The sequence below is a fragment of the Pelophylax lessonae genome, assembly GCF_965119305.1.
Source record: "Pelophylax lessonae genome assembly, chromosome: 6".
Classification (NCBI taxonomy): domain Eukaryota; kingdom Metazoa; phylum Chordata; class Amphibia; order Anura; family Ranidae; genus Pelophylax; species Pelophylax lessonae.
Window position 1 is genome coordinate 109,186,891 of NC_138773.1, and position 19,060 is coordinate 109,205,950.

A 19,060-nucleotide genomic window follows, 5' to 3' on the forward strand; every position below is an offset into this window, starting at 1 on the left:
ATGCGGGAAGGCTGCGAATTCGCAGCCTGTTCCCGCATCGCACACGCACCCCCGGCAGTTCACACTGCCATATGCGATCCGCTGGGGGTGTCAATGTAATCTTAACGACACCCCCAGTTTGATCGCATATCGCAGTGCGATCGTGCAGTTCGCACAGGATCGGATCGCACAAGTGTGAACCGCTGTGCGATCCGATCCTGATGCGGCAGCAAAAATGCCTCCTGTGCGTCTTTGCTGCGGGTGCGGTGCGAATTTAGCCATACAAACTGTATGGCTAAACTCGCACCGCACAGCTGATCGCATTTTAATGTCGGAGCAGTGCGCTCCGACATGACATGCGAACCCGGCACACGCAGAAGTGTGAACCGGGTCTCAGCTCCATGTCTGCAGTAATGTTTTAAGGCTCGGTTCACACTTGTGCGATGCGGGAACGCTGCGAATATGCAGCCTGTTCCCGCATCGCATCCGCACATCTGGCAGTTCACACTGCCATATGCGATACGCAGGGGTGTCAATTAAAAGTTAACGACACCCCCAGTTTGATTGCATATCGCAGTGCGATCTGCAAGTACGCACAGAATCGGATCGCTCAAGTGTGAACCACTGTGCGATCCGATTTTGATGCGGCTCAAAAAATGCCTCCTGTGCGTCTTTGGTGCGGATGCGCTCCGAATTACATGCGATCTCCGCAGCCGCACAAGTGTGAACTGGCACTTAAAGTGATTTCATTTTAAATAAATAGGTCTGGGGTAGGTTATAAAGAAAATCAGATCGTTCCACTGCCATATCGGACAGTACAGTGGGCTCTGCAATCTCAAGAGTGCCCCAAAGCCTCCTGCACGCTACACTCCAGCTACTCTTCGGAAATCTCTCATAAGGTAGCAAGAGCTGAAACAGACCTGTGTCGGGTCGCATGTTCGGTTTCTTTTTCTTCCAAGTGAAACTCAGCCCATGGATCAGGCATCTGCTTGGCTTTCTGGATGGCATGTCTCCAGGCCTCCTGTGGGTGAGAGAGAATTGCTTTAGTTCTCATCCTGGACTGAAAGATGAATTCTCAAATGGTTAAAAAAACATATAGTCCATAACATTTTACTACAATCAAGGGAGCACACAAGATAGAGTTGAATGGAGCATTATTAAATAAAGATTAGTAGTGAATGCAAAAAAGATGAATAACCTGACAAGATGCAATCACGCCATGAAATCTTTGAGATCTTCAACAATCAATTTAGGCACGAAGTGACAACAGAGGTAGACACACACAGATGAAAGGGAAAACAGGATCAGATACACAAACTTTGTGGCTCCCATGCATGAGGGCTCTGGTGTAAAGGGGGTCTTCGATGTTACATAATTACATAGTTAGTAAGGTTGAAAAAAGACACAAGTCCATCTGGCTCAACCAAAAAAAAAAAAACAGAAACAGTAAAGAAAACCCAACCATATAATCCCATATACACAATCCTATACCCGCAGTTGATCCAGAGGAAGACGAAAAACCCCAGCAAAGCATGATCCAATTTGCTACAGCAGGGGAAAAAACTCCTTCCTCATCCCCCGAGAGGCAATCGAATATTACCTGGATCAACTTCACCTATAAATATTAGTATCCAGTTATATTATGTACACCTAGGAAAGAATCCAGGCCTTTTTTAAAGCAATCTAGTGAGCTGGCCAGAACCACCTCTGGAGGGAGTCTATTCCACATTTTCACAGCTCTTACGGTGAAGAAACCTTTCAGTATTTGGAGACTAAATTGTTTTTTCTCTAGACGTAAAGAGTGCCCCCTTGTCCTCTGTATTGACCTTAAAGTGAACAACTCAACACCAAGTTCACTATATGGACCCCTTATGTATTTATACATGTTGATCATATCCCCCCATAATCTCCTCTTCTCCAGAGAGAATAAATTCAGTTCCTCTAATCTTTCCTCCTTTTAAGAACTGGAGCCCAAAACTGAATTGCATATTCCAGATGAGGTCTTACTAATAATGTGAAGGGGAATGCTGATATAATGGGGGGAAATTTGAAGTCATGGGGGATCTCTGATGTGAAGTTACTGTAAATTTCAATGAAGTAATTGTGTGCATTGTCTTCTGCTCAGGTTTCCCACTGATAAATAATATTTATATTTTTTACATTTTAGAATGGGGTGCCTTGAAATTTTGCATAGTGTTAAAGGGTGCCATGACTGCATGGACTCCATAGAGAGAGAGATATAATTGTGCCCCTGTACAAATCATTAGTAAGACCTTATCTGGAATATGCAGTTTAGTTTTTGGCACCAGTTTTCAAAAAGGATATCAGGGAACTGGAGAAAGTGCAGAGAAGAGCAACCAAACTGATAAGAGGCATGGAGAAGCTCAGCTATGAGGAAAGATTAGAGGAACTGAATTTATTCTTTCTTGAGAAGAGGAGATTAAGGGGGGATATGATTAACTTGTATAAATACATAAGGGGTCCATATAGTGAACTTGGTGTTGAGTTGTTCACTTTAAGGTCATCACAGAGGACAAGGGGGCGCCCTTTACATCTAGAGGAAAAGAGATTTTGTCTCCAAATACAGAAAGGTTTATTCACAGTAAGAGCTGTGAAAATGTGGAATAGACTCCCTCCAGAGGTGGTTCTGGCCTGCTCACTAGATTAAAAAGGCCTGGATTCTTTCCTAAGTGTACATAATATAACTGGATACTAACATTTATAGGTAAAGGTGAATATCCAATTGCCTCTCGGGGGATCAGGAAGGAATTTTTTCTCCTGCTGTAGCAAATTTGATCATGCTTTGCTGGGGGCTTTCACCTTCCTCTGGTTTAACTGTGGGTATAGGATTGTGTATATGGGATTGTATGGTTGTGTTTTCTTTCTTGTTTTTTATTGTTTGAGCCAGATGGACTTGTGTCTTTTTTCAACCTGACTAACTATGTCACTATGACTAAAAAAAGGTTGAGAAACGCTGATCTAGAGGTGGGATGCTGGAGAAGATGCTGCTTTGTAATCTGTAAAGGGTGACAAAGAAATGCTCTGGAATTCAATGGTTAATAAAGAAAGCATGCATGGTCCGTTAAATGCCTATTGTGTATATTTATACATATCAGACAGCAGATGTACTTTAGGGTATGTTTTAACCAACAAAATATCCCTCTCTCTCAGAATATACACATATACACTATATTGTCAAAAGTATTGGGACACCTGCCTTTACATGCACATGAACTTTATTGGCATCCCAGTCTTAGTTCTTAGGGTTCAATATTGAGTTGGCCCACCCTTTGCAGCTATAACAGCTTCAACTCTTTTGGGAAGGTTGTCCATAAGGTTTAGGAGTGTGTCTTCTTCCAGAAGCGCATTTGATCAGGCACTAATGTTAGAGAGAAGGGCTGGCTCGCAGTCTGCATTCTCACTTATCCCAAAGGTGTTCTATCGGGTTGAGGTCAGGATTCTTTGCAGACCAGTCAATTCCTCCACCCCAAACTCGCTCATCCATGTCTTTATGGACCTTGTTTTGAGCACTGGTCCAAATCATTTGGTGGAGGCGGGATTATGGTGTGGGATTGTTTTTCAGGAGTTGGGCTTGGTCCCTTAAATTCCAGTGAAGGGAACTCTTAAGACGTCAGCATACCAAGACATTTTGGACAATTTCATGCTCCTAACTTTGTGGGAACAGTTTGGGGTTGACCCTTCCTGTTCCAACATGACTGCGCACCAGTGAGCAAAGCAAGGTCCATAAAGACATAAATGAGCGCGTTTGGAGTGGAGGAACTCGACTGGCCTGCACCTTCTGACCTCAACCCAATAGAACACCTTTGAGATGTAACAGAGGGCAAACTGCGAGCCAGGCCTTCTCTCCAACATTAGTGCCTGACCAAACAAATTTGCTTCTGGAAGAATAGTCAAACATTCCCATAGACACATTCCTAAACCTTGTGGACAGCCTTCCTAGAAAAGTTGAAGCTGTTATAGCTGCAAAGGGTGGACCAACTCAATATTGAAACCTATGGACTAAGACGTCAATGGACTAAGATGTCATTAAAGTTCATGAGTGTTTAAAGGCAGGTGTCCCAATACTTTTGGTAATATAGAGTACTGTATATGGGTAATAGTATAGCCTGTGCCATGGAAGACCATTTTCTTGGTTCCTCTACTAAAAGCTTTACTTGGCTATATACTCCAAAAAATATAAGTTGAAGTGTTCATAAAAAAATTAGGCAGTTAATAAGACCGCTATAACAGCACCAGGCAATCTCAAGCTGATTGGCTACCATGCATGGCTGCACCAGATTTAGCATTTTCCAGTTTTAGTAAATCAGCCCCAATGCTCAAAAAAATAAATAAAATGGGGATATTAACAACTGCACCCTAATGGAATGGTCACAGTTATTGCAAAACAAATATTTTTATCTATACATATCTGAAAGAATAAATAGAGGTAAGATACTCGCTGTTTGAGTTCTGTAATTCTGTGAGTTTTAGAACACAATGATACCAACCAGAATGGAAAACTTTACTCACTGGCCTTTTTCTCTCTATTCTAACTGCAGTGTTTAAATGAGCAATAACAAAGCACAACCAATAAGAAGGGGAGAAGCAGATCCACCAACCTGGTCAACATTTCCATTATAAAGCACCCTGTCATAGGTCCCTGGGTGCTCTTCCAAGGATTGAAGACCAGATCTGTGTACCTGGAGGTACCAGTTTAAAGCGGCTTTACACCGCTGCACCTTTTTTTTTTTTCTTACCTGCAAGGTAAAGTCATATTGTGCTAGTATGCAATGCATACTACCACATTATGTGAAACTTACCTCAAAATTAAGCATTCCAGCAGTGCAATGTCATCGCTGGAGACGGCGTCCATCTTCACCGGGTCTTCCTTCTGAGTTCTTGGACTCCGGCTTTGTGATTGGCCCGAGCCACGATGACGTCACTCCGTTCCATGCGTGCGGGAGCCACCGGTCACAGCACAGGGTTCTGAAGAAATGTCACAAGTGGCCGTCCTTCACAGCGCATGTTATTTCACTGGCTGCATGTACAGTAAATATCTTCTAAACGGTGCATGTTTAGGAGATTGTTACACTACCTTTAGGTAATCCTTATTATAGGCTTACCTATAGGTAAAACTAAAGCTTAGATGTATGGGTTTCTGTTTTTTTTTTTTTTAGATTTATACTTACCTAGGTGGACCGATGCTGCATCTGTCCCCGGCGCCCCTACACTGAGAAGTGAGTGATCGAACACCGCTAATCGCTTGGTTCTCACAGCTCTGTGAGCAGAGAGCTGCTGCCTGTCAGTCATCAGCTCTCTGCTCTGCCCCCTCCTTGCTCACTGGAATGCTGGGCTGTGGAGGGGCGGAGCGGCTGGCTCAGTCTCTCAATGGCTCCCAGAGAGGCTGAGCTGGGTGTCAGTCCATGGATCTGGCGGATACTGACTCCGTGGTCATGATGACGCAGTGCCTGGACAGACTTCTGTGACGTCATCAGACAGCGGACTTCAGCCCCCTCTCTGCTGAAAAAGCATCACAGGAGTGCAAAATGAACTGAACTCCTGTGATCCATAGGAAAAGTACAGCCAAACAAGCTTTGGCTATACTTCTCCTTTAAAGAGTGGAATTAACTTCCTCTTTAGGGGGCTTTTTTTTTTTTTTAATTTTTGAAATCCCCAACAAAGAAAAAAAAAAAAAAAAAAACACACACACATATGGAACTTGACATTTAAATATATACTTTTCAGACAGGTGTATGAACGCATTTAAGAGCTCATGCACACTGCTAACTCTCCTCTCCTAGTGGCAGCAGAGTTTTGGCAGAAAAAAATGCTTGACGCTTGTAAACTCGTGTAATGTGTTTAGGCGTGTCAAACACTTGGGCATCAATTCATTTCATTTCATTAACGCTCAAGCTCTAAACGCACCTAAACACTGGGTGGGTTTAGCGCTTGAGCGTAAATAATTCTAATGCCCAGCATACATTTTTAGATGTGGGAGTTGTCTGTGGGGTTTTTTTTTCTGCCTCCATATGCCTGTGTGTGCAAGGACACATAGCCTAACATGCAGGGACGTTTAGAGGCAGGAAAAAAAACGCCAAACACCCCTAGCAACAGCAGAAAAAACATCCAGTGTGCATGAGGCCAAAGAGCTGAGGTTTTTTTCTATCTATATTAGATCTCTCCATCTATATCTCTCTCTATCTACACTGAACAAAATTGTAAACGCAACACTTTTGTTTTGCCCCCATTTTCATGAGCTGAACTCAAAGATCGAAGACTTTTTCTATGTACACAAAAGGCCTATTTCACTCAAATATTGCTCACAAATCTGTCTAAATCTGTGTTAGTGAGCACTTCTCCTTTGCCAAGATAATCCATCCACCTCCAAGGTGTGGCATATCAAGATGCTGATTAGACAGCATGATTATTGCACAGGCGTGCCTTAGGCTGACCACAATAAAGGCCACTCTAAAATGTACAGTTTTATCACATAGCACAATGCCACAGATGTTGCAGGTTTTGAAGGAGCGTGCAATTGGCATGCTGACTGCAGGAATGTCCACCAGAGCTTTTGCCCAAGAATTGAATGTACACAAAAGGCCTATTTCCCTCAAATATTGCCCAAGCTTTTGCCCATTAATTAAATGTACACAAAAGACCCATTTCCCTCAAATATTGCTCACAAATCTGTCTAAATCTGTTAGTGAGCACTTCTCCTTTGCTGAGATAATCCAATTGGCATGCTGACTGCAGGAATGTCCACCAAAGCTTTTGCCCATGAATTGAATGTTAATTTCTCTCCAAAGGAATTTCAGAGAATTTGGCGGTACATCCAACCGGCCTCAAAACCGCAGACCACATGTAACCACACCAGTCCAGGACCTCCACATCCAGCATCTTCACCTCCAAGATCGTCTGAGACCAGCCACCCGGACAGCCGCTGCAACAATCGGTTTGCATAACCAAAGAATTTCTGCACAAACTCTCAGAAACTGTCTCAGGGAAGCTCATCTGCATGCTCGTCATCCTCATCGGGGTCTCGATCTGACTGCAGTTTGTCGTCGTAACCGACTTGAGTGGGCAAATGCTCACATTCAATGGCGTCTGGCACTTTGGAGAGGTGTTCTCTTCACGGATGAACCCGGTTTTCTTAGATCTTTGAGTTCAGCTCATGAAAAATGGGGGCAAAACAAGTGTTGCGTTTATAATTTTGTTCAGTATATAATATCTCTCTCTATCTATAATATCTCTCTTTATCTATAATGTCTCACGAATATCCTACTTCACAAAATAAAATGCCAATAATTTACCAGCAGCCTACTCAACTGAGAACGGGACAAGATGATAATACAGCAAGTCACGTGATTTGCCATAATTGTTGCTTTGAAAATAGGAATTGAGGGTTACATGGAAATCATGAACACCTGACACAATTTCACAGCTCCCAGCACTATAATGAACATTGAATAAAGAATGCAATTTATGCTCTACATTATGCAGGGTACAGTGGAGATTAATATATCCAAGCCTACCATTCTCTGTGCTTAGAATACAAATAAAATACGATAAGTAATATAAAAGGTGCATCAAATATTCTTTAATAAGACTATTTCAATAGAATAAAAAAAGGGAAAAATTAGGATAAAAAGCAGTAAACAGCACAGAGAATAGGGAACATAAACTATGACTTGTTATAGAGCCGACATAAAAACAACAATGATCAAATAACACATACCCGACCTCGCTCAGTCAAGCAGCCATGCTTATTATTGTGGTGTTTGTCACTCTAGAAATGCACGAAAAGTATTAATGAACCATCACCCAAATCACAGTGCGACACTCACATACACAGCACAGAACACAAACAATTTACAATGCACAGTAACATGCAGAGATTCCAGACATTTCACATTGCTCATTTGCAGCCAATCTGATTCAGGTAGACAGATACTGAACAGTCACAGAAATTGCAATAGGAAGCAATGGGCAAAATATATATTTAAGATTATTTAATTTAGCCTGCGCATGGTTTGTGCAGAGTTTCATTCAATGCAAGGCAAACGGAGGTCAACTAGCATTGCATGAATATCCAAATATAATGAAGTGCCCCTTGCACTGTCAAAACGTAACTCAGCTCAAAAAAACATTGATGCAAATGATCCTCATACAACAAAACATTTAATTCAATTATAGCTTTGAAAATCTCAGTTACACCTTTTATATCTATAGGTGCTGCAGTCTTTTTTTAACTGATTAATGGATAGCTCTGTCTGACTATTACAATCCCATCTTCGTTTGAATAAAAATGATGTTAGACACTTGGAGGCTGATTTACTAAACATACTGGGTAATGGTGATGGTGAGAAATTAGCTCTACATCCACAAAAACCTCCATGAATCAGCATTATGGAAGGAATTGCCCTGCAGATTATGACGAAAGTTGAAGGCTAAGATCTCAAGCTTGTACAAGCATTAACTGCTATAGGCACTCCATGCAACTTGTTGAGGCTTGTAGAGTTTTCTCACTTCGTAAAAGGAGCATGAAATGCTGTTCTAAGCACAAACAACGACCTTTGTGATGGTTTCACCAATTCATAGCACATAAGCCAATACAACATCTCAGAAGGTGTGAAGTATACTGTGAAAGCTGATAATGAGGGCCTGTTTACATGACTGAGGTGTGGTAACATCCATCTACCACCACCCAACTTTTTTATTTGGGGTTCATCTGAAGTCCGTAGGTTATCAGCCCAGGACAATTCTTACACTTAAGCCACGTACACACGTACTGATCGTCGGCCGAACGATCGGCCGTCTTTTGTCCAGGGCTGTCGTGTCGGTTGAAAACTGCAAAAGACTGCACACGAATTTTGTCGGCCAACAACAGCCGACTGCAGAAGTGATGTCATGTGATGGTTAACTTTCCTTGTCTTTTTTCTTTTCTGAGCATGCCCAGTCTTGCTAATCTGCTGTCTGTCGGCCGAAATCTGTACTGACTGGCCAACAATCGGCCGCTCTGGTGTTGGCCAACAAAAATTTTAATGCCTGCACGACAGATTCTGTTCGGCGAAAATGCGCTGTCGGCTGTCGGAAGCATCATACTAACAAGCCTACAATCGGCCGATCGGTCGTCGGCCGAATATTTACGGCTGACAATCGGTACGTGTGTACGGGGCTTAAGACCTCGTTCATACTTGAGCGTTGTCAGCTCAAAGCTTGATGTACATAAATGTTCAAAAAGCAAAATCCCATTCATTTCAATGACCCCTGTTCACAGTTGAGCGTTTTGTCATCTGTAGCAAAAAGCCTGTCGCTCAAAGAAGTACATGGGCGTCTTTCAAAGTGTTTTTTCAGGCGTTTTCCGCTCAAACAGCAGCTCCCCTCCCCTCCCGTTTTCTAGGATCAATCACAGGTTTCTATTGGCCACAGCAAAAACGCCTAAATGAAAAACTCCTGATAAAATGCCTATAATATTTGCAAATCTGCTAAAAAAAAAAAAAGAAGCTCAGAGACACCTAAAAAAAATGCCTGAAAATGTTCAGATCAAGTGTGAATGTAGTCTAATGCCTCGTACACACGCAACGATTGTTGGCCATGAATTTTCGGCCAACGTCCGATCGACCGATTGTCGGCTTGTTAGTATGATGCTTCCGACAACCGACTGCGTCTTTTCGGCCGAACAAAATCTGGTGTGAATGTTATAAAATTTTTGTTGGCCGTCAACAGAACGGCCGATTGTTCGTCAGTCAGTACAGATTTCGGCAGAAAAAAATCAGATGAGCAAAACTGGGCATGCTCAGAGAAGAAAAAACACACGGAAAGTAAACCATCACATGACATCACTTCTGCAGTTGGTTGTTGTTGGCTGAAAAAATTTGTGTGCAGTCTAGAGCACATTTCAACCAACACAACAACACTGGACAAAAGACGGCCGATCGGTCGGCCGATAATCATTGCATGTGTACGAGGCTTAAGGCCCCTTTCACACAAGGTTGCGTGATTTTACCGCAAATTGTTTGCCATGATTGTGACTGGACTTGAAGCAATGCCTATGTCTATGGGCCTTAAAACTCATCAAAGTTGGACCAAAGTAGTGCAGGGACTACTTTGAAATTGTTTCGACTTGAAGTCGCACAGATTTGAACAGTAAAATCATGGAGTATGACTTGTCATGGGACTTTGCAGCACCTCACCAATTTCCAAAAGTAGTTCCTGCACTACTTTTGGTGACTTTGGGGGCGATTTCAATAGACATCTGTGCATGAACCCGCACAGATGTCTTTCAAATCGCTCTCGAACTTGCAATGAAATGCGGGTTTGAAATCGTGTGAGTTCAGCTCGGTTAGAAATCCGCCTCCAATGTGAAAGATGTCCTCTTGTCAAATCGTAATTGAACAAGCTGAAGTTAGAAGTTGATTGGCTACCATGCAGATTTTGCACTCTAGTTTTAGTAAATCACCCCCATTGCAACATAAAGTTAGAAAGTTAAGGCAAAGGCATCGCCGAGCCAGAACAGACACTTCCTTCCTCCACAGTAAAATGTTACAGTTTACCATATGGAAGTGTGAACCAGCCTTAGGAAATCATCTCTGCATGTAACCTCAGTTCTGCTACAATAAGCAAAGTTTATCTTTCTTGTATTCAGTGTATATACAAATGTTGCAAAGTCGGTGGAATAAAACTCTTGCCTATGGATCGAGACTTTAGGAACACAGTAAGTGCGTATATACCTTACATATACATATTAGCCAGCATGGTGGCTTAGGGGTTAGCACAAATATATATTAGACAGCACAGTGGCTTGGAGGTTAGCATATACAATATATGTTAGGCATTACAGGGAATGATTTATTGATTTACAAAAACCCGGAGAGCGCAAAATCTGGTGCAGTTCTGCATAGAAACCAGTTTTTTATTTTTTTTGTCAAAGCTTAATTAAACAAGCGGATGTTAGAGGTGGATTGGTTACCATGCACAGCTGCACCAGATTTTGCACTGTTCAGTTTTAGTAAACCAACCCCACAGTGTCTTAGCATATTATATATACATATATATATATATATATATATATATATATATATATATATATATATACACACACTGTATTTTAGACAGCACAGTGGCATGCATATCTTTATTAGGCAACACAGTGGCTTAGTGGTTAGCACATATAGAATATATATTAGGCAGCGTTTCGGACAGTAGATCACCGACATCTAGTTTGTATGTTCTACCCTTGTACTCCATTACTCCAAAGACACGCTGATAAGTTAATTGGCTCCTGTTTAAATCAGCCCTGGTATGTGTGTGCATGGAAAATAGGAATCTTAGATTGTAAGTTCTTTGAGTGCAGGGACTGATGTAAATGTAGTATATGTAAAGCACTGTGTAAATTGTTGGCATTATATAAATACCTGTAATAAATAATAATAATAAACATAAAGGCTTTGTTTGGATGGGGTGTACATAACTGTACCCCTGAGGAGGGCCGTGCTCACCTGCACAGGTATGCAGAGGTGTTTGGTGCATCCCTGGTGCAGCCAGTCCCATTGCTGTCAATAGGGACGCAGCATCTGCAAAGACACGGCTGTTCAGTGCCATCTTAAGAGCATTAAAGGGCCCCAGACAGTGCAGTGCACTGGGGCCCTGCGTACATAATCACCCACGAGAATAAAAATGCCAATTATCGATAAGGCTATATTTATTGGTACAGCAGTGCCAGGCTTATGACAGCTTCCAAGTTCGGCGGTTGGGTCCGGTGAACACACACACAGACGGGAGTCAGACTCGGTTGTCCTGTGTGTGCCTGTTCCTGCGGAGGCCGACAGGCATTTCTGCAGTTGTGGGCTTCCCCTCCACGGCCCAAGTGGCCTGACAGCAGTACAGGCCCGACAGGCACTTGCCACCTGCTAAGTTTGGCGGCAGGATGCATACGGGAATTGGGACTAAGCCCCGGTTCACACTTATGCGATGCGGGAAGGCTGCAAATTCACAGCCTGTTCCCGCATCGCAAACACACCTCTGGCAGTTCACACTGCCATATGCGATACGCTGGAGGTGTCAATGTAATCTAAACGACACCCCCAGTTTGATCGCATATCGCAGTGCGATCTTGCAGTTCACACAGGATCGGATCGCACAAGTGTGAACCGCTGTGCGATCCGATCCTGATGCGGCTGCAAAAAAGGGTCCGGTGCGAATTTAGCCATACAAAGTGTATGGCTAAACTCGCACTGCACAGCCGATCGCATGTAATGAAGGAGCAGTGCGCTCCGACATTACATGCGATCGCCGCATCAGTGTGAACCGGCACTAATGCTTGGCTAGGGCTGGGCAGCATGCCCATTCGGTAAGATGGCCCTGCTGCCGTTGCCCCCAAGGTGACATCCATGTAGGCGATCGGCTCTGAAGGCAAACAGGACGGGTTCAGGGCTGTGCATCCGCACAGATGTCACATTGGAAGGAGCGGCTGTACCTGTGCACCTGCTGCATCCCACTTGACAGCAATGGGTTTAGCTGCACGGCAATGCACCAAACACTTGTGAATACCTGTGTGGGTAAACACAGCCTTCCACAAGCATACAGTTATGTACGCCCTGTGGGAACGAGGCCTTAGTGCCGGTTCACATATATGCGATGACAGACATCGCATGTGATTCGGAGCGTACTGCTCTGAAAATCACATGCAATGTCTGTGCGATGCAAATTCAGCCACACAGATAGTATGGCTGAATTAGCATCGCATTCGGCCACAACTCTCACAGGACCCTTTTTTGGGTCCGCACCAGAATCAGATCACATGGGTGTTCACACCTATGCAATCCGATTCATGTCCGAACTGACAGTTCGCACTGCGATATGCAAACTGATTGTATTGACATCCCCGGCGATTTGCATATGGCAGTGTGAAGTGCCTGCGAGTTGAATGCGATGCAGGAGCCTGCAGCGGATTCGCAGGGTTCCTGCATCACATATGTGTGAACCGGGAATAAGTGTGTTAAAAAATGTGATGACAGGTAGACAGACGGTAAAGCGCAATCGGAATTGCTGTTTCGTTTGCAGCAATAAAAAGTCAGTGAACCATACGAATGTCAAGGCAAACAATGAAATATTTAGGACAGATACTTCTGACAAATCTTTGAACGGCTCATTGTTCATCTCTTGTTTATATTTTTCTAGGAATGATTTCAGCATGGAGAATTACACAGCTGTACATTACTGCAGGGAGCATAGGACTTCAAACAGTATAACTCTTTGCACAGCTTGCCCTGCCAAGTGCTCAGCGTAGCATGAAACGTTGGCCTGCCTCCGCTTCTTCGTGTATTATGTTTCCACAATTATTTGCCTTGTTGCTTCATTTTGTTGCCTGCAGACTGATTATAGCTGTCCTGCTAGTTTTTTTCAGAAATACTCGCATTGTTCTTTCTTTGGCTAAGTGAGACTCTTTAGGTCTTTGTATCTTTCTATCCCAGGTGGCTTGACCATCCTCAACACAAAATGAAAGTGTAACCAAAAACCTAAAACCAGAAATATAATATACTGCAGCTTTCCAATTCCTACATGTGGTGTCTGCATTGGTTTTCTTTTTTTCAGGCTTTATTCCACTTGGATATCTTGCCATTAAGTCTGTTATGTTTTAACAGACCAAGCTACTATTCAAGAATGTAAGTTAGAGGGTTGAAAACATTTACTACTGACAGGGGGGCTTACAATCCTCAGCTTTGATTCATCTGAATTAAACCAATTTTTGCAAAGGGGAAAAAAACAGTTGCCCCAAGAGCCCTTCACAGGCGGTGTCATGCCCCCTCCAGCCTGTGTCATAGAAAAAGAGGGGGTGAAGCCTCCATTGATCTACATGTAATATCCAGCCCCCATTGTGTTTAGCTGGTTGGTGGGCATGGAGGAGGAGGGAGGAAGTGGGCTGTCCTTTACCACTGTGTATGCAACCACATATGGACTCTATAGTCACATGGGGTGTTTAGATGTGCTAGGGAGGAAATGCTCAGCATAGAAACTCGCTGAAAACTGAGCATGTGCAGAGTTGCCACCACCGTTGCAAAATCCCTAGCTGAACTTGGGATATTAACAGAAGGTGGCGATAGAGAGCAGCAAGATCAACTAGATTTTTGCAGAATACAGAAAACAAATCTCATAGTGACTGAGTGAGTATGAAACAGCATGGAATACAGCATTTATTTAATATTTTTATGATGTGGGTTTAATGACACTTCAAAGCCCAAAAAAGTAAAAATTCTCCCTTTCACTAATTGAAATGCCTTACTGGCGGTTCACACTGTTCCGACTTGTCAGGCGACTTGGTCGCCTGACAAGTAGCGGTCCATGCTGTGCAATGGTTCCCGTTCTAATAGGAGCGACTCAAATGAAGTGTGAAGTCGTTGCAAGCCGCGCCGAAGTCGCGGTGCACGGGCGACGGCATTAGTCGCCCGAAGTCGGGTCGGATCAGTGTGAACCGACACTTAAAGGGGTTGTAAAGGTTTTTTTCTTTTTTAAATAAAAATAACAAACATGTTATACTTACCTGCTCTATGCAAGAAATCTCTTCTGGGGTGCCCCGGAGGCACTCCTGGCTCCTCCTCTTCATTGGGTGCCCCCACAGAAAGCCGTTTCCATGGAGGCACCCCTGCGGGGGCGTTCCCGAATGCTGCTGCTGCGTCCATTGACAAAGACAGTGGGACTTGGCCCCGCCCCCCGTGTCACTGGATTCGATTGACAGCAGCTGGAGCCAATGGCAATTTTTTTTTCAGACGTTTTACAGGCTGTTTTTAAGTTGACAGGTGACCAATGAAAAAAAATAAAAACGCCTGTAATCTGCCAAAAAAGAAGCTCATGTACTTTATTGAGCGACAGATGTTTTGCTCAGGACAACAGAATGCTCAGATGTGAACAGAGGCCATTGAAATGAATAGGATTTGTCTTGTTGGGCATTTTTAGAGCTGAGGCTTAGCACAGAAAATCGCCCAAAAAAACACCTAGATGTTAACAGAGCCCAAATGCTTTTCATAAATAAATAAAGACTGATCATTGTAAGCACCCTTGTCAGTGGCAAATGGTTTGTCTCATCTCTCTAACTGCTACATCTGCAGGATAGCTTGTTCTGTTGAAAAACTACAGATTTACTGTCTGGGTCATCAGGCGAAAATAGAAGAAAGAAAGCCTAAAAAAGAAAACGAATACAGACATCACATCTAAGAATTAGTAAACTGCAATTTCATAAAATGTTTGCTTTTGGGTTAAATACTGAGGAATTGAGGAAAGACTATGGCCTCTTTCACACGGCCGCTCCGTATGTCCGTATATCACCCCATCCGTTTGCGGGTGATATACGGACATAATGCATGTCAATGGGATTGCGGATGTCAGCGGATGACCATCCTATTTTTCTTCCGTTTAAAAAACGGAAAGGAAGGAAAATCGGATGTCAGCGGTGTCATCCGCTGACATCCGCAATGCCCATAGACTTACATTATGTCCGCATATCATCCGCAAACGGATGGGATGATATGCAGACATACGTACCGGATGCCGCAAGTGTCTTCCGTGTCCATGAAAAAAAAAAAGTGCCGCAGCGGAGGAAAAAAACAGAGCGGCCGTGTGAAAGAAGCCTTAGGCACATCATATATAACTGCAGTTCATTTTATTAGTGTTTAATTTATTTATTTATTCTTTTCTTTTCTTTAGAGATGCTGTTTGGCTAGCAGAGGGTGAAAATAAATCTACGGGAGGAGGGATTTTAACGTTGGATTGGCACCTTCAAAAAAAATCTTAAAACCCTTAATTGGACTTGTTATTGGATCGCCTGAGGGTTTGAGCAGACTGTAGAATGCTCTTTATTGAATCAGAGGCGGTTAGAATAGAGTCAATAGGTGGTTAATTACAACTAGAGCGAGGAGCTAATCCTAAAAATCCGGCAGAGCGCACTGCATATAATCACATACAGTCTAATCTACCAGCTTTCACTGCTAAAGTATGGATCACAAAGGTCATCACAGCCAAGAATCTGAAGAGCGAGCAAATTTATTGCTCATAGCTGCCAATCAAAATTTCCCTTGTAACAGGCAGGGGGGACTAAAAGTTGTAAGAACATTTATGAGGACATAGGCCCCATTCACACGATCGGACAGATCAGGTCCGCCTGTCCGTTTTTCAGGTGGACCTGATCTTGCCACCCATTCCCCTCTATGGGGAGGCGGATGTCAGCAGACATTTGTCCACTGACACCCGCCTGGCATCTGATCCGACAAGATCCACTGAAAACAAACAGATGGCAATACGTTCGCTATCTGTCCAGCAGGTCGGATCGGATGTGATCGAATGAAAATGGACAGGCTGTCCCTTTTCATGCGATCTCCCTATAGAGGACAGCAGGACTCTGATAGGTTTGTCTCAGCACAGTGAGCGGACATGGACCTGTCAAATGCCTGCTCAGCGGGGATCGCTCTGTTGAACAGACAGACAGACAGATGGCTATACAGTCGCTATCCGCCCAGCGGGTCAGATTGGATGGGATCGAATAAAAATGGACACGCTGTAAATTTTCATCCAATCTCCCCATAGAGGACACTGGGACTCTGACAGGTCTGTCTCAGCACAGTGAGCGGACATGGACCTGTCATCTGCCTGCTCAACGAGGATCGCTCCATTGATCCCCACTGAGCAGGCAGATGACAGGTCCATGTCCGCTCACTGTGCTGAAACAGACCTGTCAGAGTCCTGCTGTCCTCTATAGGGAGAAAGGTGTAAGAACATTTTATGAGGACATAGGCTCCTTTCACACGATCGGACTGATCAGGTCCGTCTGTCCGTTTTTCAGGTGGACCTGACCTGGTCACCTATTCCCCTCTATGTGCAATGGGGGATGTCAGCAGATATGTGTCTGTTGACACCCATCTGGCATTCGATCCAACAAGATCCACTGAAAACAGACAGATGGCTATACATTCGCTATCCGTCTAGCAGGTTGGATCAGATGGGATCAGATGAAAATGGACAGGCTGTCTATTTTCATCCAATCTCCCTATAGAGGAGAGCGGGACTCTGACAGGTTCATCTCTGCACAGTGATCGGACATGGACCTGTCATCTGCCTGCTTAGCGGGGATCAACAGAGCGATCCCCGCTGAGCTAGTGAAGTCCATCCAAACAGATCCGCCCATGTGAAAGGGGCCACAAACCAATAGTTAATTTTGATGAAACATTTGGCATAATAAAAGCTTGAACTCTAAAGCTGGTCATACACCATGCTATAGAAGCTGTTATATATGGTCTGGGCAGCCAGGCCCAGTGCCGGAACAAGGTCATCTGGGGCGGGGCAAGGACCCCCCTTTCCCTTAGGATTAGGGTCAAGGCGCCCCTCCATCCCTGCAATAAACCATTGCGTGGAGGGCAACCCCCCCCCCCCCTCCTGCCCACCCCTAATGACCACTGGACATAAAGGAGTTAGGACCAAAAGCAGCCAACTAGATTAGGGTAGCCAGCATTTTCAGAAGGAAGTCAGGTCTCTTTCAGTGCAGGCTTCCTTTAAATAGACATAGTTGAGAGAACAACCCGATTTCCCTTTCTTGTGCAGTCAAAGATCAATTTTAAATTTGGCTGCAGTACATCAATAAAGCCAAGATAATGCATTACAGACATTTCCGGTGATGTCACTTTGTGTGAACAGAGTCCAAACCCCAGGCTGGGAAGCCTAGATTCAGGCCTATGATGTATTTGGTGATTCTGCAATCAGGAGTGGAGATCTCAGAGTGTTCACAGGGTCTGGCCACTGAACTTTAACCTGTGTAGCAGACGCAGAATGCTGAGATACTAGTTTCAGCTTGATGTATAGAGACATAATCCTTCTCCCACAACCCAACAGCTTTTCATTATGCATCAGTTACCCTTCTATAACCGGACTAGCTGCTGTGATCAAGAAAAAACCGGTGCACATGGGACAAAAGGAAAAAAAATGCCTTTCCCATTATTTCCAAACGCCAAAAAAAAAGTTAAAAAAAGTTTTTGTTGAGGATGTAGAATAGCAGGAACACTGTCAAAAATGAACTCTGGGCACAACAATTTTAACTGAAATATAAAAATATAATATAATTAAAGGATTACTAAACCCAGGAGCCTACACTCACTATATCTAGTCTACCACAGTACACAGAACATGGAAATGCAATTGATTTAGTAAATATAAACTGCTAAATACCTTTTCTCATCAGCAGTATATAACAGTCTTGTGACTTGTATCAGTTCCTGATAAAGCTTGTAGGAGGAGTCTTCATACTGCACTGGCTGTCCTATCAGGATCTAGGACCCCTGGCCCTTAAAAAAGAAAAAAACTCTCTAGCAATACACACCAAACTGAGCATGCGCAGCCTGACTCCAAAGGCTCTGTCCTATCTGGACATGTTCTGGAGTCAGTGGAAGAAGGGAAGTATCTGTGCAGCTTTTTTACGCAATGCAGAGGATTAACCCCTTAGGTTCCACAGTGAGTATAAAAAGCATGCTTTACTGCAAATACAGACTGATTTTTATGGTTGTGGGTTTAGTAACACTTTAAATATCTTCTTCAATAGCCTCAAATTCTACTTTGTGTGCACCAATGCCCTTGCAGACCCTAATATGACCTTGTGAAAGTAATAGTGGCATCATCACTGTGCTGCACATAGCCTGGACAGACAGCAGAGCTGTGGGCGGACCAAGAAGGCTCCACCTACTACAGGCTGCCTGCAGAAGGGCGGAGACAAGACCAGTCAGCCTGCACAAGGAAGGAGAGCAGAAGTGACCAGTCTTTAACCACTCCTGGCCCAAGGACATCATATGAAGTTGTGGACTTTGAGTGGGGATATCTGAATGATGCCTGCAGCTACAGGCATCATTCAAATATCTTCCTTTTCAGTCTGCAATTCCCTGCACCATAAAAACAATCACAGCAGCTGTTCAGCCACTTGATCAATTTTACAGATGACGGGAGGGTACATTCCCCCTCCTGCCACCCTAAGGTGTTTCTACCGACTCGCCTGTGCGATCAGCGAGCCGGAGAAAAATTCGGCTGGCAGCAGCTGTTTACCATAGAGCTG

General features: G+C 43.7%; 1 protein-coding gene across 1 annotated transcript in view; it reads right to left on the reverse strand.

The window, feature by feature from the left end:
* EEF2K (eukaryotic elongation factor 2 kinase) overlaps nucleotides 1-19,060 on the reverse strand; it is a 160,326-nt gene that overhangs the window by 62,407 nt on the left and 78,859 nt on the right. The window contains exons 3-4 of the mRNA XM_082261297.1: nucleotides 7,715-7,765; nucleotides 900-1,000 (exon numbers count right to left, since the gene is read on the reverse strand). Of these exons, the coding sequence (XP_082117423.1) occupies nucleotides 900-1,000; nucleotides 7,715-7,765 (152 nt within the window). The remainder of the gene's footprint in view (nucleotides 1-899; nucleotides 1,001-7,714; nucleotides 7,766-19,060) is intronic.